Source organism: Xenopus tropicalis, chromosome 1 (genome assembly GCF_000004195.4).
Source record: "Xenopus tropicalis strain Nigerian chromosome 1, UCB_Xtro_10.0, whole genome shotgun sequence".
In the NCBI taxonomy this organism is placed as follows: Eukaryota; Metazoa; Chordata; class Amphibia; order Anura; family Pipidae; genus Xenopus; species Xenopus tropicalis.
The window spans coordinates 89,172,496-89,197,050 of NC_030677.2; the positions used below are offsets into that span (position 1 = coordinate 89,172,496).

The window sequence follows — 24,555 nt, forward strand, 5'->3', positions numbered from 1 at the left end:
CTTTCACCCAAGGGACCCTTTTTTTTTCCTGTATCCAGTGAAATTTTTACGTTTTTTCCTCTCCTTGTTATATTTCTCCACTGATGAGCTTGCAGTGTCATACCTGTTGGTTTGTCAGCAAGCTTGACAGAATAGTGATCATGCCAGGTTATGCTGCAATAGTAAACTTAACCTGGGGATCGGGGGAGCAGTAGGCATGTAGACAATTAAGTCAGACCTGGTGGCTGACAAGTTTCCATGCCGACTATACACTTCTTCATGCAGTGAATTCGGTGGTCTTCCACAAGTTATGAGCATGCTGGTGTCAGATGGGAGGCGGAGTTGATGACGCAACTACGTTTTTTAAGGAAGTACAACTCAGGCACTCAGTGCTTGAGACTTAAGCCGTGAGGTGTAGTTGGGATGCAAGCGGATAATCTGTAAATTTATTTTATACACAGAAGCAAGGATATTGTACTAGCTAGAGTGCATACCTTATAGCTGCTATCTTTCTCTTATCAGCTAATATGAAGTCTTGTCAGTCATTCGCATATCCCTGAAGGTCCTTCGATTTGCTGAAGTCACAGAAATTTCCTCTCAAGGCAACTTTGGCGACTTCGGGAAATTGCAGCTCGACTAATCTCCTAGTATGTCACGGCCCTAAAGTGAATTGTGCAATATGCCCTTTGAGGGGGATATGTTGTTTGGATCAAAGTTAGAAGATCTAATAAAGAGGATTACAGGAGATAAAAGTGTTTTTTACCTCACGATTCAAAACAAAATTTTGCATCAGAGCCATTTTCGGACAGACAAAGACTTGCGATAGATCCATCTTTTGAGAACAAAGATCGTATACTCAGGCACAAAACTGAAGAAGAAGTCACAATGTGTCCTCCAGAACCTCTAGAGGTAGAAGCTCTTCCTCAAGAGGTGCCTGAAATATTTCTGAGGGGAACACAGCCCAAGCCATAATCATCCCCAGAAGATTAGCAAAATTTATCTGCGATTTCAGCTTTAACATCAACGACTTGGGCTCAGGAGCAAACAATTGTTCAGTTCATGGCAGCGGTGCTAAGGATAAGACCTGCGACAAGAAATATTTCTCCTTTGTGGAGTCTGCCTTTAGTACAGGCATGGGACCCATTATCCAGAATGCTCGAGACCTGGGGTTTTCCGGATAATTTGGATCTCCATACCTTAAGTCTACTAAAAGTTTATTTAAACATTAAATAAACCAATCTCTACTCCCCATTAATAAGTACAAGAGACAAACTAATTCAATTCAAAATTATACACCAAACCTACTTAACACCTAAGAAATTACACCAGATGGGTCGCTTGGAACACTCCCGATACCTTCGCTGCAATAAACCTGATGCTGATTTTATTCACTTACTTTGGAACTGCCCAGACATCCAGAGATTTTGGCAACAAGTCATGCGCTTCCTAGCAGACAAACTCTCTCTACCTCAAATTCTAAACCCAATTACATTCCTGTTGGGCCTGGTGGACTCCCTACTACCAAAGACAGCCTCCAGATCACTTATGAGGGCTCTGTTATTTTATGCAAAAAAAAAAAAACTGTGGCCCTACACTGGATGGGTCCCCTACCTCCTACTTTAAATAAATTGATAAAGTTGATTAACTCACAACTGGAACTCTATAGGTTAACATATCTAGCCAGAGGATGCCCACTAAAGTTAGAGAAGATTTGGAACCCATGGTTAGAGTCTCCAGCAACAACTGTCTAAAGCACCATAATATACTCTCCATTCCTTACTCCCCCCCCCCCCCCATCCTTTCCTCTCTTCTTCTCACTTCCTCCTTCTATCATTTCCCTTGTTTATAACAAAATCAATAAAAGTTTACTATTAAAAAAACATTAAATAAACCAAAGGAGTGTTTTGCTTCCTATAATTATTAATTGTATCTTAGTTGGGATTAAGTACAAGGTACTGTTTTATTACTACAGAGAAAAAGGAAATTATTTTTTTAAATTATAATTATTTGCTTATAATGGAGTTTATGGGAGATGGCCTTCACGTAATTTGGAACTTTCTGGATAATCTCATACCTGTACTAGAAGCCCTAATGGATCAACATTTTGAGCCTTTACAGGAGGCTTCAAACACAATAATGACCTACAAGACAGTCCTGTTAACAGCAGTAATGTCAGCAAGGAGAGTGAGTGAGCTGCAAGCTTTATCAGCTCAGGAGCCTTATACAGTATTCCTTTTGGACAAAGTAATTTTAAGGACTAATCCAGCCTTCCTGCAAAAAGTAGCTTAATTTCATCTAAATGCAGAGATAGTGCTGCCAGCCATTTTTTCCAGAACCACAGTCGGAGTAAGAAAAGGGATGGAATACATTGGATTTAGTCAGATGTTTGATCTATTTGAACAGAACAGCCAAGTATAGAAAATTACAGCAGCTATTCATAATTCCTGCAACATCTCTTTACTATAAGTCGTATAAGTATCATATAGTCGATAGTAGCAAGTATACAGAAGGCTTATATTTTGAAGGGAAAGCAGATGGCAGTGAGCATTATGCTACAATTTAGTCTGAATGTGTTTTAGATCGTTGCATTTTGTACAGTCAGTATCCGTACATTCATCAGAAGACTAAAATCCGAAGGTGTATGGCCACCTTAGGAGTGGCTTGGATGATTTTTTGAATCAAAAAAAGAAAAAAGATTAGCCCTCAAACTTGCATCACCACTTCCTTAATACCTGAAATCGTCCATTGAGATTAAAACATAACCTTTATTCTATCACCAAATGATAGAAATAAAAATAAGTGCTTGACTAGCTGTATTAAAAACATAAAGTAAAAGTTAAAATGACAGAAACGGCAGGACTATCCTACTGATGCTGTCCGTCAAATAAATTGACATGAGGAGGGTGAATCTAACCACCCAGAGTATAAGATAAAACTAACATGGCTTAGGTTGGTATAAAATTTACTTTTATGCCTTTTATGCCTTTGACCAGTACACCTTCCTACTGTTTCACTTAAAATGGTGCTGCCTCCCTAACACAAATTGTTTTAATCTGATGATTTTTTGAACAAGCATCATATTCAAGGTTATGGTGAAACCAATGTGGGTTTTTCATAATTAAATTTGAGCACAGAAGATTTTCAGTGCTACTGCGTCAATTTTAATTTGAAGTGCAAGCACAACTGTGTAAATTTTGATGCATCTGCCACACTTTTGTCAGGTGCATAATTCCAACATAATTGTGGTTTAAAAAGGTGCAATGCACCTCACACAAATTGTGGCAGATGCATCAAAATTTGCGCAGTTGCACTTTAACTTTGACGTGAGATATACGCAGTTGCACTGAAAATCTTTAGTGTTCAGCGTTCAGCACTCCCAGCGCTCTGTGTCAATATGATGTTGGTGCATGATTCTTCCAATATAAGTTAACTGCATTGATGCAGGCCACTCTCCGAACTCTACAGCTACCCCCTGTGGTTTACTACCTTAATAGATGCAATTTATAAGAGGTGGCAGCATGCATTAAGCTCAACTATATGGACGTGCAAGTTCTTTTTGACACAAGAATCTAATCTAATTAGAATCTAATTCTAATGAATGGGAAATGATTGAATTAATGAATGCAACTGACTGTGTGTGTAGTTTGTTAAGATGGCCATACATGCTAAGATTCACTTGTTTGGTAAGGTTGCCAAAGGAGATAACCTTTTTCCTGATATGGCCATCTTGTGTGGGTCATATGGGTCTAATTCAATCAAAACCTGCCCAATTGACACCTGGCCAATGTGCGGCCAGATATGGATTGGGGAGGCCCTTGGGGGGGGGAATACACGAGCAGGTAAGCTGCCGTATTGGTCTAAAGGACATTAATGCTAAAAATACTCATGAGAATCGCAGCCAACACTAGAAAGTCATATGTAACCTCAGCTGGCTCTTTCTGCAAACACAAGATTGTGTATAATAAAATGAGGAGGCTACCCACACACCATTTAATAAAATGTTTTTTAAAAATCCTTAGTTAGTTAGAAAATAAAAATTTAAGATTTAAGATTTAATGATTTTTTTACAACGCACACAGTATAATATATTGGTGTATTACTGTAAAATTACACCATAGGGGTCCAAGTAGGATGGATGTTGAAGGAGCTCCACTTTTGGTCCTGTAAAACACTGACCCGATCCTGATCTCTGGCCATATACTGGGACAGACCTGGAGCCCTCAGGGTATTCAATGGACTGCAATAATTAAACTGCCGGCAGAAAGACAGCACTGAACATGGAAAAGCAGATTAGATATGACGCTGGATGCACTTCCACGCGCCTGAACACTGCTACAAGTGACGGCTCCACACACTTGGGAACAGCTGCAACGAGGAAGTTGGCACAAGCTCAGGATGCCTCCACAGGTACACCTTCCCCACCACATCAAGTCTTAGCCAACACCAATGTCCCAGTAGCACTAGGCCGCAATACCCTTCCGTACTGTAGCCTACTCTAACTGACAACCTGCGTATACAAACCAGCAATCACACCGCGCTGGTTACTAAAATTGAAAACTGAAAACTGTTTAGTGGGGTGGAGGATGTTACAGCCATTCTGCCAGAACGGATTGATAATGCTGAAAAACACTAGAAAATATCTAGAAGCCAAAGAAGAGGATCTTGAAAACCATTTGTGGAGAAACAAGATTCGCATTTTAGGCCTCCAAGAAAAGGTGGAAGGCCCCTCCATGGAGACATTCCTAGAGAAATGGCTTACAGAAAAATGTAGTCTTTACCCTGATGTTCACAGTAGAAAGGTCCCACAGGGTGCCAGGCAGACCAACTCCAGCAGGGGCTCCACTGAGACTGATTATTGCCATACTCCTGAACTATAAGGCAGAGATGCCACGACTGTACTCACGGCGAGCTTCACTCCCAGTTTGGAGGACTCCCAGGTGACCCAGCAAATATACTGCCTGCTTCTCAGCCTGAAAACTGTAGGCCTGTTAGTCTGACATCAGTGTTAGGAAAGCATTTTGAAGGAGTAATAAGGGATAGAATACTCTAATACATTGCAAATCACAATGCTATAAGTTTGTGCCAGTATTTTATTATGTGTAACAGATATTGCCAGACTAATTTACATGGGTTGTTCACCTTTAAGTTAACTTTTAAAATGATGTAGCAAGTGCAAGTGGTCTTCATTTTTTTTTATTTGTAGTTTTTTAGTTATTTAATTTTTAGTTCAGGAGCTCTCCAGTTTAGAGTTTATTTGCCCTTAATAAACTTATGTTTGTGCCTGAAGAAATGGTTTCCCTGTGCTCCAGATCCTCTGCTCACCTGCCTACCACAGCTAATTTCCCCCCAAAATTACGTGTACAGACAGTCAGCATCAGGGCCGCTCTTAACAACTGCGGGGCCCAATTGGAACCATTTTTGAGGGGCCCTCTTAATACATTGTGAATTATGCTTAGTACAGTGGATTCCCTATGTTGCCATAGTTTTATAGTTTTTTAGGCTGTTCCTGCTGAATTGTGCTTAATACAGGCACACCTCCCAACATTTAAAAAATGTGAATAGGGACAAAAACCTCTGCCGCATGTAGCACATCGAAAAAATTTTAATAGCAGTTTATGATAAAAATGTGTTTTGTTTCTATCATGTGCTGACTAAATATTAATATTACAATATGGTTATCTTGCTGAGGTACTGTATGGAGCTAAAGTGTGAATGTAACTCAGTTTGAGCCCTCAATAAAGTAGAGAGGGTGCAGTTATTTACTACCTCCATAGTGATAAAACTGCTTTATGACTAAGAACATGAGGTGTAAATAGAAAATTATAGCCCAATGGCCAGCAGCCTGTTCTCTTTAAAACAAACACACATATGCAATAAAATAAAATAAAAATGAGACTAAATATAAAACTCAAACACACTGTACAATTTCATACTCAGAATGGTACTACAGGCAGAAATTCCTACACTGATATGATATGTTCCCCACACCCCAGGTCATCTTCCCCTCGCCCCTGCCATCAGATGCAGAAGAATAACACAAGAAGGTGGTAAGGTAAGGCCATTCAAAGCAAAATTTTGCACACTTTTCTTTTTCTAGTTGGCTACACAGCTACATACTGACCTTTAGCCATCAGCTGCATAACCTAGAGTACAGTCAGTGGCTGCAGCACTTTTCCCTGTCTCCCTAAATCGGCTGCCTGCTCTTCCTGTAGCTGAAATGCAGAGCCCGCCTACTTTCTATCCAGGGAGGAAGCCGATTGGTCAGCCAACTATACTTCTGTTCCCAGTTCCCTAGTCCAATTCTGCTGCTGACTGTTGGGACCCAGCCCAATAGTGAGTACAAACAACAGGGCCCAAATTAAGACCCTAAATGCCCCAGGCCTGGAACAACTGTGCCCCCATATATATATTAAACCCATTTATCCCCAGCTTATCCCCAGAGTTATTTAAAAAAAAAAAACATGTGTACGGACTTCTAGTTACATTTACCTCTTATCTCATCAACACCAGAGGAGAATTCCTTCACAGGGGCCTGAGCATGTGTGTCTGCCTTAGCACGGTGAGCACAGAGATTCAAAGTTCATGCCCTGTGTCCAATTGCATTGCAGCGCAGCCCCCTGTGAAGGAGTTCTCTGGTGTTGATGAGATAAGAAGTAAATGTAACTAGAAGTCCGTGCGGTTGGAAGGGAGGGGGGAGTAAATGCTACTCTTTTTCAATGGAGCGCAGCGCCCCAGTTGGCAGGGGCCCGATTGGGCGCAATAGGTCCAGTCGGCCTAGGACCGGCCCTGGTCAGCATGTCACGTACAGAACAGACCAAGTACTGTCTGGAACGCCAAACTTACCTGACTCCTCAGCATTTGTGTAAATCTTGCTGCATGCGTGGTGGTTTATGCGTGAATTTGCGCACAGGTGCGCGCACTGCGGCGCAGTTTTCTTTTCTGGTTAGACACTGAGCATTGTTTCTGATCTGATTCCTGTTGTGAACCTGGCCTGTTTCTTTATTCTTCCTGATTGCTGCCTGTCCTGACCTCTGCTTGTCCCTTGATTATGATTTCTGCCTTACGATTTAATGCTTCAACGCTACCATGACTTCAGGTCCCAAGTTCCATTTCCAGTTCGCACCTCTGCTACTCTGCATCTGGGCTCCTCCTGTTCCCATTACCAGGTTTAAGGTTCCAGTGGGAGGTATAGGGGAAGCTGTTTCTCAGCAAAGTATTCTATCAAGCTGTCTGATTCGGTGAGTCTGACAGTATCACTTCGCCAAGAATGTAATCTGGTGAAGGCCATTCTGGATCCCCTCTCTCAATAGTTAGCAGCCCTTACACAAGCAGTTTGTGATTTACAAGGGGATATCAACAGATGCAAACCCAAATTCAGGAACTAACTGCCGATGCCAATCCTTCTGCTGTTCCTGTCAGTCCTGCTGCTCCTTTGGCTTTACCAGTTAAGCAGACACATCACCCTGAACACAAGGTTCCCCTTTCTGTGTGCTTTTCTGGGGACAGACAGCAATTTCTATAAAGGCTGCCACCTCCTTTTCTCTCTACGCCCGCAGACCCATGCATCTTAGCAGACCAAAGAGGGGGTAATTATTTCATTGCTTTCCATCAACCCAAGAATGGGCCCATCGTCTTCTGGAATGCCAGAGCACCATTCTAAATGACTCCAATGCTTTTTTCCAAGCCATCTTATCTCTGTTCCTGAAGTTATTGGCTTTATGTTCTACCTTGGAACCTTGTCTCTCTTCTATTCCCACTTATTTCCATGATTTTATTGATGTTTTCAATTAAAAGGGGGCTGACAATTTACTACCTCATCATATCTATGACTGCCCAGTGGATCTCCTTCCTGGGGCTTCTATCCCATTTTGTCAATTTATCCCTTATCTGAACACGAACATTCAGTCGAGGGTAGTCGAGAGTATACAGAAGAGATTTTAAAGAAAAGATTTATTTGACCTTCTACTTCACCTGCTGGAGCTAGTATTTTCTTTGTCGAAAAGAAAGATTGTTCTTTACGGCCTTGTATTGACTAAAGACAGTTAAATCAAATCACCATCAAGAATCGTTACCTTATTTTACCTTAGAGAAAATAAGTATATCATCTAAATACACGATTAGGAATTGAACAAGGAAGTCTCTGAAAATATAATTTCCATATGAGAAGTTTTTCAAAGGCTCCGAACCCATTCTTTGTTTGCCAAACTCAAGAAATGTGAATTTAATAAATTCTCTATTAGTGATGAGCGAATCTGTCCCGTTTCGCTTCGCCAATAAATTTGCGAATCTGACGAAAAATTTGCAAAACATCAAAAATGTCGTACGGTAAAAAAAGTGCCACCTGCGACTATTCTTTTGACGCCTGTGACTATTCTTGCGACAATTTGGACATGCGACTATTCTTTTGATGCCTGCGACTATTCTTGCAACAATATTGATGTACAAGTATTCTTTTGATGCCTGCGACTATTCTTGCTAAAATTTGGACGTGCGACTATTCTTGCAACAATTTTTGGACGCGCAACTATTCTTGCAACAATTTTTGGATGCATGCCAAATTTTTCTGCAGCAAATGTTTTCATCCGTTTCGTGAAACAATCTGCCAATGGCGAAACGCAGAAATTCGCCGCGAATCCATGCCTGGCGAAATATTTCGCCCATCAGTACTCTCTATTGAATTTTTGGGTTTTATAATATCTACCAATGGGGCTCATATGGATCCTAAGAAAGTATCTACTATTCTAAACTGGCCTTCCCTGACTTATCAAAAGCGGTACAGAGGTTTGTAGGTTTTGCAAATTTTTATAGACGATTTATTAAAGACTTTTCTAGGATTATTGTTCCAATTACTGACTTAACTAGCTCTTCTAAGCATTTTAAGCGGTCCTCACAAGCTCAGTCTGCCTTTGAAAAATCTCTCTTTGTCTCAGCACCCATCCTTAAACACCCAGATCCTTCGCAGCCATATTTTTTGGAGGTCGATGCATCAGAAATATCTGTTGGTACAATTCTATATGAAAGATTGAGACCACAGAATTTTAAACATCCTCTAGCCTTCTTTTTAAAGAAGTTGTCATGTTCAGAGAGGAATTATGATGTCTCTGACAGAGAACTTTTAGCCATAAAAACAGCTTTTGAGGAATGGTGCCACTTCTTGAAAGGCTCTGTACATCCAGTCATAATCTACTCTGATCACAGAATTCTTGAATATCTTCAGACTGCTAAATGCCTTGACAAATTTCCATATCACTTACAGACCTGGATCTCAAAATGTAAAGGCTGAAGCTCTTTCCAATATGTATCCTGATGAAAAGATCAAAGATAACCCTGATAATATTCTTCATCCTCAAAATTTTCTTCTACTCCAAAGTGATTTAATATCTAAAGTAAAGGAAGCCTCCTCCTCAGTTCCTCTTACTCATGATCTTGAAGCTTTTATTTTTTAAAGATAAAATTTTTGTTGGACCTGAACCGCTTCGCCTGGATGTTCTACATCTTGTGCACAATGCTGGTCACACATAAAACTATTAATCTTGCCAAGAGACAATTTTATTGGCCAGGTATAAAGACTGTCTTAATTATGTTCTTTCCTGTGAAACCTGTGCTCGATCTAAAGGATCTCATGCCAAGCTTTTGGGACTTCTTCATCCTCTGCCTGTACCTGATAGACTTTGGGGGCCGATCTCTCTGGAATTTATAGTGGATCTACCTCTCTCTCAGAAATAAAAACACCATTTTTGTAGTTACAGATCGACTATCCAAGATGGCTCATTTTATTCCTCTCTAACATTCTGTCTGCCATAATTACTGCTGAAGTATTCATCAAGGAAGTGTACCTGATGAAGTCACTTCAGAGCGTGGAGTTCAGTTCACCTCTAAATTTTGGAGTAGTCTTTGTCAATCTCTACAAATTAAGCTCTCCCTCTCCCACTTTTCATCCACAGTCAAATGACCAGACTGAAAGGACCAATCAGACCCAGGAGCAATATCTGCGCTGTTTCTCATCCTTTCTTCAAGATAATTGGGCAAGTATTCTTCCTTTGGCTGAATTCGCCTACATTAACTCTGTACATGCCTCCACTAAACAAACTCCATTCTTCGCTAATTATGGTCTTCATCCTCAGACTGCCAAATTTACCCCAAAAAATTCCAGTACCCAAAGTTAAAGATCGTCTTTCTTTTATTTGAGAAAATTCTCAAGTAATTCAGGAAACCATGAAACAAGCTCCGTAAATGGAAGAAGGATCCTGAATTTAAGGTGGGTGATCTTGTTTGGTTGTCTACTCGTTACATCAAACTACCTGTGCCATCTAAGAAACTTTGACAGAAGTTCATCACTCCCTTTCACATTATTCAACAAGTGAACAATGTAGGTTTCAGACTGAAGTTGCCTGACCCTTTTAAGATTCACCCTGTTTTTCATGCGGCTTTATTTCAACCAGTTGTGAATAATACTTTTGTGGGTCGATCTTCTTCTCCTCCGGTCCCTGTAGTCATTGATGGTCTTGAGGAATTTGAGGTTAAAGCAATCTTGGATTCCAGAATTAGGAGAGGTTATCTGCAAGACCTGGTGTCAGGGAAGGGTTATCCTCCTGAAGAGAGTTTGTGGGAATCTGTATCTGATGTGCATGTTCCTCCAGTCAGAGGGAATACTTGGGGTGGGGGGGGGCAATGTCAGGAATGACAAACTTACCTGCCTCATTGCCGTTCGCCAATCTCAGCACATGTGCGGCAGTTCGTTCGTGAATTTGCGCACGGGCGAGCATACTTTAACGCATGCACGTTCTAGTGCGAGCACTGTGGCGCAGTTGCTTGCACGTTCTGACGCATGCACACAGCACGTAAATGGACGCTGAGGCCTGCAGCTCATTGGGAAGTGATCGTCCTTTCTGGTTAGACACTGAGCATTGTTCCAGATCTGATTCCTGTTGTTACCTCTTCCTGTTTCCTAATTCTTCCTGATTTCTGCCGTCCTGACCTCTGCCTGTCCCTCGATTCCGATTTCTGCCTTACGATTTACTGCTTTGACGCTACCGATGACTTCAGGTGCCAAGTTCCACTTCCAGCTGCTACTGCTGCTCTGCTACTCTGCATCTGGGCTCCTCCTGTTCCCACTGCCAGGTTTTAGTTCCAGTGAGAGGAGTATGGAAAGTTATTCCTCAGCCAAGACTTCTATCAAGCCGTATGATTTCGTGAGTTTTACAGGTACACTCACTGTTAAGAATAGCTGTTTTTCATACATCTTCCCTTTGAACACTCTGTTCTGTAGGACTTAATGACTAACCTTCATTAACGATACTCCCCAAAAATGACAACATTTGGAGACTTACCTCCTGCTGAGTTAAACACCACAACTATCTGATTTATGCTACATAGTTTGAAAACCTCTCTCAGCATGAATATAGACTTGGAATAAGTATATGCCCTAAAACCATGCCATCAACAACTTCTGTAGACTAATTTTTTTCATAAAAACTAATACAAAAGCTAAAATTCTTGCCACTCAACTGGATGAATGTATCCTACAAATAACATCACGTGACCAAACAGGCTTTATGGCCAGCAAACATTAATATCCAAAAGCTTTTCAGCAACCTCTCAATAACTAACGACAACCCGGGTTACAGAGCAGTCGCAACCCTTGATAATGAAAAAGCCTTTGATTCTGTTGAATCTGTTGTGGCCCTCAACACCTTCCTATACTATATTGTAGCTCAATTGGTAAATGCATGGGCAGCCCCCTCTGGCACCCAGGCAGCCACAGTACTGGAGGCTCAAAATAACGGGTCCAGAGGAATTTGTAAGATTCTTGTAAAATATACATGTATTGTGGGTTCTTACATTTTATTAATTAACATTAAAACCTTGAGAGGAAGCAGCCTTATTAGTTGTCACCTGGTTGTCTGGTCCAAATAATATGAGTCATCCTTAATTAACATTAACAAAGGGTCTGGCTCACTGGAATCAGCATTTTGAATAGGAGTCTATGCAAAATCAGTTAGTCAGGAAGGACAGTCATGGTGGAGACGCAGACATGAAGACTGAAATACCCATAATGGTGGACGAGTAACTCCCTGTAACTAACTGGTATATGTTAGCATCATTCAAATGGACCAAATAGGAGAGACTTCTAGAAAGTTCTAGAAGCCACCCATCTCTCCTGTATATAAGTTGGCTTTAGTAGGGCACAGGTAAACACAGGGCCAGGAGAGGAGTGACCACTGTACCAAATCAGAGGGAATCCTGACATCACGGACCAGGCACCTTATCAAACCTAAGTAGTGGTATACTTGGGCTGTGTGATCCTCTAGAGTTAAAGGACCAGTAACACCATTTAGACATCCCAGTCCCAATCAATCAACAGTTTTTACTTCAAATGCTCTGCTGCATGCTGCTTTCCTATAATACATCAGTAAAAAATCCAAATCGCCACTTTCCTGTGGAGTATATAGGGTCTTCGCCATCTTGCAGGGCCTGAAAGCTGCTTCTCCACTACGTGCTCGCTGCCGTCAGCTTCTTCCTGGTTTTGCTTTTGAAAATCCCGCCTCCATGCATCGCGTCGCTTAGCAACCAGCTAATGCTCTGCTACCGGCCTTCCCTTCAACAGCCATCCACCCACGTGTCTACCACAAAGTCCCTTCCCCTTCGGATACCTCTCAGCCAGTGCAGTTCCATTCAGCAACCTTAACCCCAGCGTGTCTGCTACAACTCCCCCTTTGCATACCTCTGATCCAAGCATTACGTTTAGCAGCCTTCCCCCCAGAGTGCCTGCCACAACTCCCTTCCCCCTTTGCATACCAACCCAAGCGTTCCGTTTAGCAGCCTTAACCCCAGCATGTCTGCCAGAACTCCCTTCGCATACCTCTCACCCAGTGCTCTTTCGCTTGTTCCCTTTAACAGCCTTCCCCCCCCCCCTCAGCTGTTCCAGTAGGATGTCTCTCCCCCTCCTCTTCACAGCCATAACTGAGCTGAAGAGGAGAGACGTCGGGGGCGCGCTCGTACAGAGTGGTGAGTCGCCCGTATCGCCTTTCTTCAAAAAGGTGTCCATAGCGTGGAGTGTGGAGGAGTGTTATTGATGATACATGGGTATTATTTAGAAGGTGTACTTTTAATTTTTTTAATAAAAATTTTTACTGTTACTGTTCCTTTAAGGTTTCATAGAGTGTGTTTATAAGGTGTGGTGTGGGATATTATTATTATTCAGGTGGTTGGGTCTCTGGGTTTCTTTTTAATGTGTTTAGTTAAGTTAGTGTGTATATTTGTAGTGTTTTCTAGTATATTTGTTTTGTATGACCTTTTTGTGTTTATTGTAGTCTCTTGTTTTATGCATTTTATCTACTTTATGATTTATGTTTATGTAAATATTTGTTTCCAATCGATATAAAATAATTTTTTACATTTATTGTTCAGTGATCTCTTTGCTACACTATATTGTAGAACTTTGGTTATTTTAATAATCTTTAATAATCTTATAAAGTAAAATATTAATAACTAAGGCAACTTCCCTAATGAAAGCAGTGATTCAGGCTTGACCAGGAATCCCTTTCCCAGGAATCCCTTTCCCAGACCCCAGGCATCCTGCTCAGGCTAAACGCCAATATGGTGCAACCCAAAGCTCAAACAACTAGCCATTCTGGACCCTCAGGTATGGGCCACTTATTATATAAAATACATTTCTTGATGTTGTGGAGGAAGGTAAATTGTTGGGCTTCCAAGAACTTAAATACAAATTCTCTCTGCCAAACAAGATGCAATTTTCGATATCTACAACTAAGACATGCAATAAATGCACAATTTGGCAGACAGCAGATAAGCACTGACCCCACTGTGAATTGAGATTCACAACCCCAAACTCCATAACTCTTGTAATTATTCTATAGTCAATTCAAGCAACAACAAGCTCTATACTAGATGGCAGGCATATATACCTAGCCTCACAAATGAGGAGTGGCAGGATGCACTTGACATAAATACTCTAAAGACTTTGCATTCTCTCACGTTTTTATGTGTATTTTGGCTACATGTGCCAGCACCCAAGCGTATCTCATTCATTCAGGTGAAGTCACAGGTAGGAGGCGGATGGCGATATTTTCGGCAAGCGATTTTCAGCTTGCCGAAAATATACGCAAGATGCCTCCTCTGACATTAGCCTTAGGGGAATTGTTGGGTATTTATTAGGTGCCATCCATTAAGTGATTGTATTTACTTTATTTATTTATTTATTTTTTAAATTAAGGATGACTGTATGGAGTTCAACTACAACTCTCTGCAGCTATATAAAAACAGAGTATTTTGGATTATCAGAGTTAATATATGACTCTGTATAGAAAACTTCTAGTACTATTGTACAGATAATTAACTACACTAACAAATGTATTTAATTAGGGAAAGTATAAGAAGGTCTAAAGTAGGGGTAGCATGGATCAAGCCTCTGAAGAAGTGTAAAGTCACAAAATGCCTTAGGCTGAATTACAAGAACTTAAGTGTAAGTGTTTTTTATTGATTGATTGATGTTGTTAAATAAAAGCTACTGAAATATCTCTGTATTTGTGCTGCCTATTCGTATTCTGCGGTGGAAGATCTAGGAAGGAATCTTGCACTGATTGCCAATGAAGAAGTGTGTCCCAAGTCCCATCCGTAGAGACCATGTGTGGATGTGGAAGTTGGAGCAGAGGGTGACAGGGATCAGAAGCATAGCAGAACAGGAGGGAGTATTGGCTGGCTGGAGGTGACTGACACAGGGGAGTGAAGAACTTTAAGAGCACAGGGTCACGTTGTGGATGTATGTAGAAACCACATGCTCAAGAGGCTATATTACCTGTGGTTATGCGCTATTGGCGTTCTCTTTGTTTGTTTTGTTTTCTAAGGGCTGTTAATGTATGGGTGATTAACTTGCTACAGAGAAGCTTCTGAGAGACTTATCACTACTACAACAGGCTGAGACTGTGACTGTGCAAGTTTAATAGACATTTTGTTTATTAACCCCTGACAAGCCAGTATATGAGGAATATTTGAGGTAGTTTTTACTTTGTGAAAGCGGTTTCTAAGTGTCTTCTAATCTAATGAGTGGGAATGTGACCAGTTAGACAATCTAGTGTGGGGAAAAGGAAGAGGGAGGCTGTGCCAGGGTTTGTGCATTCCAACAGATTTGCCAGATTGTGTGAATAAGATGGGAGCGTGAACTCTGGACTGAGGCTGATCTCTCTAACAGCCGGGTGAGCAGTTTCTCTGGTAGTGGTGGGGAGAAGAGAAGAACTAGGCCTAAACAGATGGTGTTTATAGGGGATTCAATCATTAGGAAAGTGGGCAGGGTAATCTATTAAAAAGGGTGGAGGTGTTTGTCTTTATGTAAAGTCTCATCCCAGGGTATTAAACAAGCTTAGCGCTGTGATTGCCAAGCCTCTTCACTTAATTTTTCAGGCTTCATTGAGGTCTGGCATGGTGTCGAGAGACTGGCGAATTGCTAATGTGGTGCCATTATTTAAAAAGGGATCCCATGCTCAGCCTGAAAACTATAGGATTGTTAGTCTGACATCAGTAGTAGGAAAGCATTTGGAAGGGATAATAAGGGATAGGGTACTTGAATACATTGCAGTTCACAATACTATAAGTTTGTGCCAGCATGGTTTTAATCATAACAGATCTTGCCAGACAAATTTAGTCACCTTTTATGAGGAAGTGAGCAGGAACCTCGATGCTGGAATGGCATTTGATGTCATCTACTTGGACTTTGCTAAAGCATTTGATACAGTACCTCACAGATCGTTAATGAACAAATTGAGGAATATTGGCCTAGAACATAATAATTGCAATTGGATAGAGAACTGGCTGAAGGATAGATTACAAAGAGTGGTGGTAAATGGAACATTTTCTAATTGGACCAGTGTTGTTAGTGGAGTACCGCAGGGGGTCAGTCCTTGGTCCTTTGCTTTATAACTTGTTTATTAACAACTTGGAGGTGGGCATAGAGAGTACTGCTTCTATTTTTGCTGACAACACTAAATTGTGCAAAACTAAAAATTCCATGCAGGATGCTGCCACTTTGCAGAGTGATTTGACAAAATTGGAAAACTGGACAGCAAACTGCACTTTGGTAGAAATAATATAAACGCGAACTATCTACTAAATGGTAGTTTGTTGGGGTATCCTTAATGGAGAAGGATCTAGGGTTTTTTGTAGATAACCAGTTGTATAATTCCTGGCAATGTCATTCTGTTGCTACTAAAGCAAATAAAGTGCTGTCTTGTATAAAAAAAAAAGGGCATTGACTCAAGGGATGAAAACATAATTTTGCCTCTTTATAGGTCCCTGGGTAAGGCCTCATCTTGAGTATGCAGTGAATCAACCCTATAGTTACATAGTTATATAGGGTTGAAAAAAGACCCATCAAGAGTCCATCAAGTTCAACCCTTCCAAGTACACCCAGCACACACAACCTATACTTACCAATCTATACTATCACATACATAAACTATATATACAACCATTAATACTAACTGTAGATATTAGTATCACAATAGCCTTGCATACTACGCTTGTTTAAAAATTCATCCAGGAGGGGGCGTGTCCAAGATGGCGCAGTAAGCAGTCGCACTTTCTGTAGCTCCGCGGACCCCGTATGAATCCTGACTAACACAGCCTCACCACCCACCAAAAGAGCGCTGTACACAAGCCCAAAGCCAAGGGTAACAGACCACCTATTGTGCCTACGTCAGACATGGGCAAATACGGCCCCAAAACCCGACCAGAAGCTGTGGCCCGCCTGGAGTGCTTCGCGCACGGCTCGCAGCAGCCAACGGAGCCAACCTCTCCTCCCGACTCGCCACAACAGCAGGTCAGTAAAGACGCGCAACCGGAACCCTCTCTTAACGACATAACGGGAGCGGTCCTTGAAAACCGTACCACTGCCACCGGCCAATTTGAAGGCCTAAAAATAGACATATCACTTATCCGCCAAGATATGCAGGCTATACGTGAAAGAACCACAGAGGTGGAGAATAGGGTCTCAGCGCTCGAAGACCAAGTGGCCCCCCTTGCTCAGAATATACGGTTAATGTAGACACAGCTGAAGCACGCACTAGACAAGAATGAGGAGTTGGAAAATAGGCACAGGCGCAACAATGTAAGAATAGTGGGCCTCCCGGAAAGGGCAGAAGGAAACCAGCCAATACAGTTTATTGAGACCTGGTTAAGGGGCACTCTGGGACCTGAAAACTTCTCCTCAGTCTTTATTATAGAAAGAGCCCACCGAGTCCCTGCAAGGCCCCCCCCCACCCGGGAGCCCCCGCCCGACCATTTCTTCTAAGGGTTCTCAATTATAGAGATAGAGACGCCATTCTTCAAAAAGCCCGCAAAAAGGGCCCAATACAGTATAATGGCGCGCACATCTCTCTCTACCCTGACTTTTCTCCAGCCCTCCAAAAGCAAAGAGCCAGCTTTCAAGGAGTCAAACAGCGGCTGAGAGAAGCCAATATACCATACATACAGATGCACAAAGGTGTGAAACACACCACGGTCCTCAGCACTTTAGATAAAATTCCAGTGAAGTGCTGTAATGGCTGTGATACTGCTGCTCCTCTTACGAAAATAACCCCTTTGACCGGGTCTCAAACGTGTCCAGAAAAGTGTGAAGGGAGAGCATGTATAAAGTGAAACAAAACAACTGATAGTGTGATAACGTTTTGAAACTTTGTTCAAATAACAAAACCAATCACCTTATTGTGTGTTAGACAAATTAATATATCCACTACTGTGTGTAGTGACTCAAAAGGCTCACCGGAGGGCGATGAAGTCAAGCTCAACAGTGGGAGACCAGGTTAGATGTAGGCAAATCCCCAGTTCAGACAGAAAGAGGGAAAAAACGCCAAATAGACAGCTGTCTCACGCATCCAGACCGAAAATGGTAACATAGTCCACGATCCCCACCTGATAGCGGAAGCCTTTGCCTCTTATTATCAAAAGCTATATAGTTCCACAGCCACATATACACTCCCACAACTGCGCCATTTCCTAGACTCTATACATATACCCAAGCTGAACACTTGAAGAGATCACGGTAGCGATACAATCCCTTCCCTCCAACAAAACACCTGGACTTGATGGACTCCCTCCAGACAGGTATAAAGCCCTGAATGATTTGGTTACTCCCCATTTGCTAAACACACTCCAGACTGCCTGGGACACCCAATCATTGCCCCCATCATTTGCAGAAGCCCTAATAGTCGTAATCCCTAAACCAGGCCGGGACCCCACCTTCTGCAGCTCCTACCGTCCAATATCACTGATCAATACAGATGCTAAAATACTAGCAAAGGTGCTAGCCACCAGACTTACCCGGGCAACACAAGACTTAATCCACCCAGATCAGTCAGGCTTCATGCCAGGCAGAGCGACAGACTTTAACCTCCGCCGACTGTTTACCAGTCTCCAAATAACACACACCAACAGTGGATCTAGAGCAGTAGCCTCTCTAGACTCAGAGAAGGCCTTTGATTCAGTGGAGTGGGAATATTTATGGGAGGTGCTGCGGAGATTCGGGTTCATCCAGTGGCTAAAAATGCTTTACAAACATCCGGTAGCTAGGGTTAGAGTGAACAACACCGTCTCCCCATTGTTCCCCTTACACCGAGGAACTAGACAGGGATGCCCCCTCTCTCCAACCCTCTTTGCATTGACAATTGAACCCTTGGCCATTACTATACGCAATAACCCCAATATCAAAGGGCTTAACTTTGCCAATGTCACCGAAAAAGTATCACTCTTTGCGGATGACATCTTGATATACCTAGCCGACTCGGGGACCTCACTGTCCACCCTACTAAAGACTATCCAGAACTTTGGCAAGTACTCGGGGCTAAAAGTCAACTGGCACAAGTCCCAACTCTACTCCACCCCAGTAGCACAGGCTGTACCGATTATGCCATTAAAGAAGGTCACATCCTTCAAGTACTTGGGGATACAGGTACACATGGACCCCAATACATTTAGGCAGCTTAACCTGGACCCTCTAATGGACTCTCTTTCCTTGGCGCTCAAAAGCTGGGAGAAGCTACCACTCTCACTGTGGGGTATGTATGTATGTATGTATATCTTTATTTATAAAGCGCTACTTATGTACGCAGCGCTGTACAGTAGAATTCATTAATACAGACAGGGGGGTTAAAGATAATGGATAAATACAAAGTACAACAATAAATACAAATAAATACAAGGTACAGTTGCAATAAGAGTCAGAAACACAAGATGAAGGAGGTCCCTGCCCCGTAGAGCTTACAATCTATATGGGAGGGTAACTAACAGACACAAATAGGCAAATATAAGTGCTATAGGTCACAGTGGGTGACATTACAGTATAAGTGCCAGTTTCCAGATCAGGTGCTGGGCGAGTGCTCCATAAGGTAGTCTTTAAGTTTAGTTTTAAAAAGACTGAGGGAGGATTCTCTCCGGAGGACATCAGGGAGGGAATTCCAAATGTAAGGGGCAGCCAGGCAGAAGGATTTAAGGCGGGAAACAGCAGTAGTAGTGGGGGGCGCAACCAAACGGTTGCTCTGCGAGGAACGAAGGAGACGGCCAGGAACGTGCGGAGACACCAGGGAAGAGATGTAGTGAGGAGCAGAGGAATGGAGGGCTTTGAAGGTTAAGAGAAGGAGTTTGTAAACTATTCTTTGTTTAACAGGAAGCCATGATAAGGCCTTTAGCAGGGGAAGGGCCTGAACTCTCCTGGATGAGAGGAGGAGAATTCTGGCAGCGGTGTTTAATATAGACTGTAGGGGGGAAAGATGGGAATTAGGGAGGCCGGTTAGCAGCAGGTTACAATAGTCAAGTCGGGATAGGATGAGGGCATGCATGAGCAGCCTAGCTGTTACAGTAGAAAGAAAGGGCCGGATTTTGGCAATATTGCGTAAGAAAAAGTGACAGGTTTTGACAGTGGTGTTAGTATGGTCAGAGAAGGAGAGACTGGAGTCAAAGATCACCCCCAAACAATGCATGGAATTGACAGGGTTGATGAGGGTGCCTTCAATAGAGATAGAAAAGGGGGGAGTAGGACCAGGTTTAGGCGGAAAGATCATTAGTTCAGTTTTTGTTAGGTTGAGTTTGAGGTGGCGTTGGTTCATCCAATTGGAGATAGCCAGGAGGCAGTTAGAGATTTGAGTCTCAGTTTCAACTGTTAATGAAGGGGTCGAAAAGTAAATTTGGGTATCATCAGCATATAGATGGTATTTGAAGCCAAATGAACGGATAAGATCTCCCAAAGACAGCGTGTAAAGGGAGAACAGCAACGGCCCAAGTACAGAGCCTTGGGGTACCCCCACATTAAGAGGAACTGGAGATGAGATTTTGTTAGCGTAGGAGACAGTGAATGACCGGTTAGAGAGGTAGGAAGAGATCCAGGATGCAGCCTGACTACGGAGACCAATCGAATGCAGAATTTGCATAAGGAGGGAGTGGTCAACCGTATCAAACGCAGCCGATAGATCTAGGAGGATTAGTACAGAAAAGTGACCACTGACTTTGGCAGCCTGAAGATCATTCGTAACTCTGCACAACGCTGTCTCAGTAGAGTGCGCAGGCCGAAAGCCAGATTGCAGGGGGTCCAGTAAATTATGTGCATTAAGGAAGTTAGTGATACGGGAGAAGACAATGCGCTCTAAGATTTTGGAGGCAAGCGGTAAAAGCGAGACAGGACGGTAGTTAGAGAGACAGGACGGGTCCAGCGTGGCCTTTTTAAGGATGGGCTTGACACAGGCCTGTTTGAAAGAAGAGGGGAAACTTCCAGAAGACAGAGAAGAGTTGAAGATGTGAGTAAGAGCCGGAGTAAGCTCAGCAGCACAGTGTTTGAGAAGAGAAGAAGGCATGGGGTCTAGAGAGCAAGTGGTGAGCGGAGCTGACAACAGAAGCCGGGAGAGCCAGTTACGGGTAGAGTCAATATCATTAAAATGATATACCTGCCAAAGCTGTTGTACATCCTGCATAACACCCCATATACTATTCCGCGTGCTGTATTCAAAAAGCTAAATACGATAATCAATCCATTCATATGGGCAAACAAGCCACCCCGCATTGCCTGGGGAAAACTAGCATCCCCTATAGCTACAGGAGGGCTGGGACTTCCCCACTTTTACTTTTATTACTTGGCTTCACAGATATACTATGTGCATTGGTGCCTTGCACCTAATCCATACAATCCTAACATGCCGCTCCAAGCTTCAATCCTTCATTCACTTGAGGGTTTGGGTACCTACCCCTACAGGCAGGTCTCCGACATGACCGCCCTTCCAGACACTCTTAAAACCCCACACCAAGCATGGACCACTGCACTAAAACTACTGGGCTCCCCGCTACCATACCCCTCACCACACCTCCCTCTGTGGAAAAACTCATTTCTCCAGCAACTATATGACCTACCTGATGTTATATACTGGGCTCGCCTAGGTATTAAAAAATTATCTGACCTTCTCCTAGAAGACCAATTTCCAACCCTTCAAAACCTTCAGGAGAGGGTACCTGGCCAACGGATCCAATTGTATAGATATCTCCAACTCCGTCACGCCTTCCAAGCCCAGTTTCACTCTCTCTCTCTTACACAGGGGACTACTCCCCTCGAGGATACTTTATACTCCTCTACACCTATAAAAACTACTATCCAACCTATACAAAGATGTAATGGAAAGCCTCCCACCACCCTTTAATCGGGCCTACCAACTCTGGCAACAAGCTATCCCAAATCTACAGGATGACCAATGGGAAGAAGCCATAGATACAGCCTATGATTACCTAATTTCAATTAAGGATAGGCTTATACAGTACAAATCTCTCCATCAAGTCTATATAACTCCTCTGAAGCTATTGAGAATAGGCAAGAGACAGAATGATCTCTGCCCCCGATGTGACACCCCCGGTGCAAACTTCATTCATATGATTTGGGCATGTCCCCCTGTAAATAAATTTTGGAAGGATGTAATGGGCACCATGGCTCAAGAGCTGGGCACCCCCCAAATAATCGACCCTGTAGTCTGCCTACTGGGGGTCATTGATGATATCCTCTCCACTAATGCAGCCAGAATTAGATTCCGCACTCTTATGTTTTATGCAAAAAAGACAGTTATTATGCACTGGATGGGGAACAACTTACCTTCACTGAATTTCTGGAGGCAGCTAGTAGATAGTGCTCTCCCGCTCATTAAACTCACGTATGAAACAAGGGGAGCAATTGACAAATTTGAGAAAGTGTGGAGTGACTGGTACAAAGCAGACCCGCAAGACCAGTAACCCTAGCATAGACCGCCACCAACCAAATCCATACTCCCCCTGAATAATTATACTTGCCACTAACGACAGGCTACTCTACTATGCATTGAAATAATGACGACACCGCAATATGATATTCTTGATTTATTGAAACAAACTGTATAGCAACATTCATGCTTTTATTTTTGTTTGACTTTTGTAAAACAAATAAAATCTACCTTTAAAAAAAAAAATTCATCCAGGCCCCTCTTAAAGGCATTAACAGTTGCGTTGATTGTTTTTATGGGAAAAAAGAACAGCCCCTATCTGCCTATAATCCCCTCTAATGTTTTTGTACAGAGTAATCATGTCCCCTCGCAAGTGCCTCTTTTTTAGAGAAAACAACCCCAGCCTCGACAGTCTAAGCTCATAGTTTAAATCTTCCATCCCCTTTACCAGTTTAGTTGCACGTCTCCCCAGCTCATTAATATCCTTCTGAAGGACTGGAGCCCTAGGCAAAATCCTATTATCAAACTTTTATATTAAGAAGCAGTTCCTAGAAGCTGGATCCTATGGCAGGATCATTCTGTAAGTCCATGACCATGAGCTGATTAATTGTTTTGAATATTGTTTGCCAATAAACAGATAATACTTCATACTACAATATAAAAGAACAACCACCTTGGTACTCCTAATAGATATAATAATATATATAATAATACTTATATAGATATAATATACTATACTACTTTACATCTATACTTATATAGATGTAAAAAAACAGAAACATCACAGAACTTAATTAGAAAAAGAAAAATATGTTAAACAAAACTAAAAATAGCCTTAATATTTTGGCCTCCTACTGTGTATTAAGAGCTATATACAGAAATAATTTGCTTTTTTAAATATATGTTTTTTAAACACAATAAGGGTCTTAATCAACTCTGTGGATGTGCAATATATAGTTTGTACAAATGTGCAGGGAATAACATAAAACTTTTTTCTGAAAACTTTTTTTGTGACAAAAAAAAATCAAGGGACAAGGAGAAAAGAATGAGGCAACAACCTTTGGCCATACTATAGGGAGTGGTTTATAAGTACAGGTATCGGACCCCTTATCCGGAAACCCGTTATCCAGAAAGCTCCGAATTACGGAAAGCCCGTCTCCCATAGACTCCATTATAAGCAAATAATTCAGAATTTTAAAACTGATTTCCTTTTTTTATGTAGAAATAAAACAGAACCTTGTAATTTATCCCAACTAAGATATAAATAATCCTTATTGGATGCAAAACAATCCTATTGGGTTTAATTAATGTTTTATTAATTTTTTAGTAGACTTAAGGTATGGAGATCCAAATTATGGAAAGACCCCTTATCCGGAATACCCTTGGTCCCGAGCATTCTGGATAATGGGTCATATACCTGTACAGTTTATTCATTTTATTTCCTTCCAGTCAGTTCTGCTTCCACCTTGTTCTATGGTTATATAGTATAGAATAGAATTCTGTACTTTAGAACACACTTGGCAAATTTCCTCCTGTTTAGTCACTGAGGAAAGGTTGTGTTTTAAATCTCTGCCCATTACAATTAATGTGACATACACACAAAACCAAATATCTTCAATTTACTTTTTTAACACACATATACTCACTGGCAGCTTAGAACAAAAGGCAATTTTTTAGTGTTTTGTAAAGTTTGTTTTATATGAGAATTTAAAAACCATGTAGGCAGGAGTTAGGTATGTCATCCTTAAATCAAAGTTACACAATATGAACAGGTTGTGGTCTGTTCCTGGTAATAAAGCATATGTATACATTGTAATGAGAGTTAAGTCAGATTATCTAAAGTGTTCATATATGATATGCGTGGGCCCATATATGAGTGTGCCAAATTATTAAATCCACGCATCACAATATTTTATAGCTGTTCTAAAATGTTTTACATCTAAATATATATGTTGTATGTTGTTCTTTTCCTAACAAGTTTTCTTTGTGTGGATATCCAAACAATTCACATACCTGGCTCTTTTCGATATCCATGTTCAGTAAAGGATCTTTGATGTCTGTAATAACCACTTGTGATCTTGCACTTTAATCTAACTCCTTTCTCATATCAATACTGCTATGGTATTGTCTGCATATTGCTGAACCCACATTAATTCCTATTGGTCTCCTTCCAGGGAGGTGGGGAAGGACATGTAATGTGTTTATGACAGTCTAGTACAAAGTCCTTCTCAAAGGAGTCACTCTGAACTTTCACACATATCACTGTAGGATAATTATTACCAAGGCAACTACAAAACTCTATTAGTAAATAAATAAAAGCAAAACATTCTTGATCCTTATA

The 24,555-nt window shown here is 41.7% G+C and overlaps 1 protein-coding gene across 2 annotated transcripts in view; it reads right to left on the reverse strand.

The window, feature by feature from the left end:
- The window catches only part of LOC101733496 (cyclic AMP-responsive element-binding protein 3-like protein 3), a 180,331-nt gene extending 155,988 nt beyond the window's left edge, over positions 1-24,343 (reverse strand). The window contains exon 1 of one of the 2 annotated variants that reach the window (XM_004919577.2): positions 24,228-24,343. In XM_004919577.2, the coding sequence (XP_004919634.2) occupies positions 24,228-24,248 (21 nt within the window). In that variant the 5' untranslated portion in view covers positions 24,249-24,343. The remainder of the gene's footprint in view (positions 1-24,227) is intronic. The other variant, XM_004919576.3, reaches the window with a different exon arrangement.
- Positions 24,344-24,555: the final 212 nt, after the last annotated feature.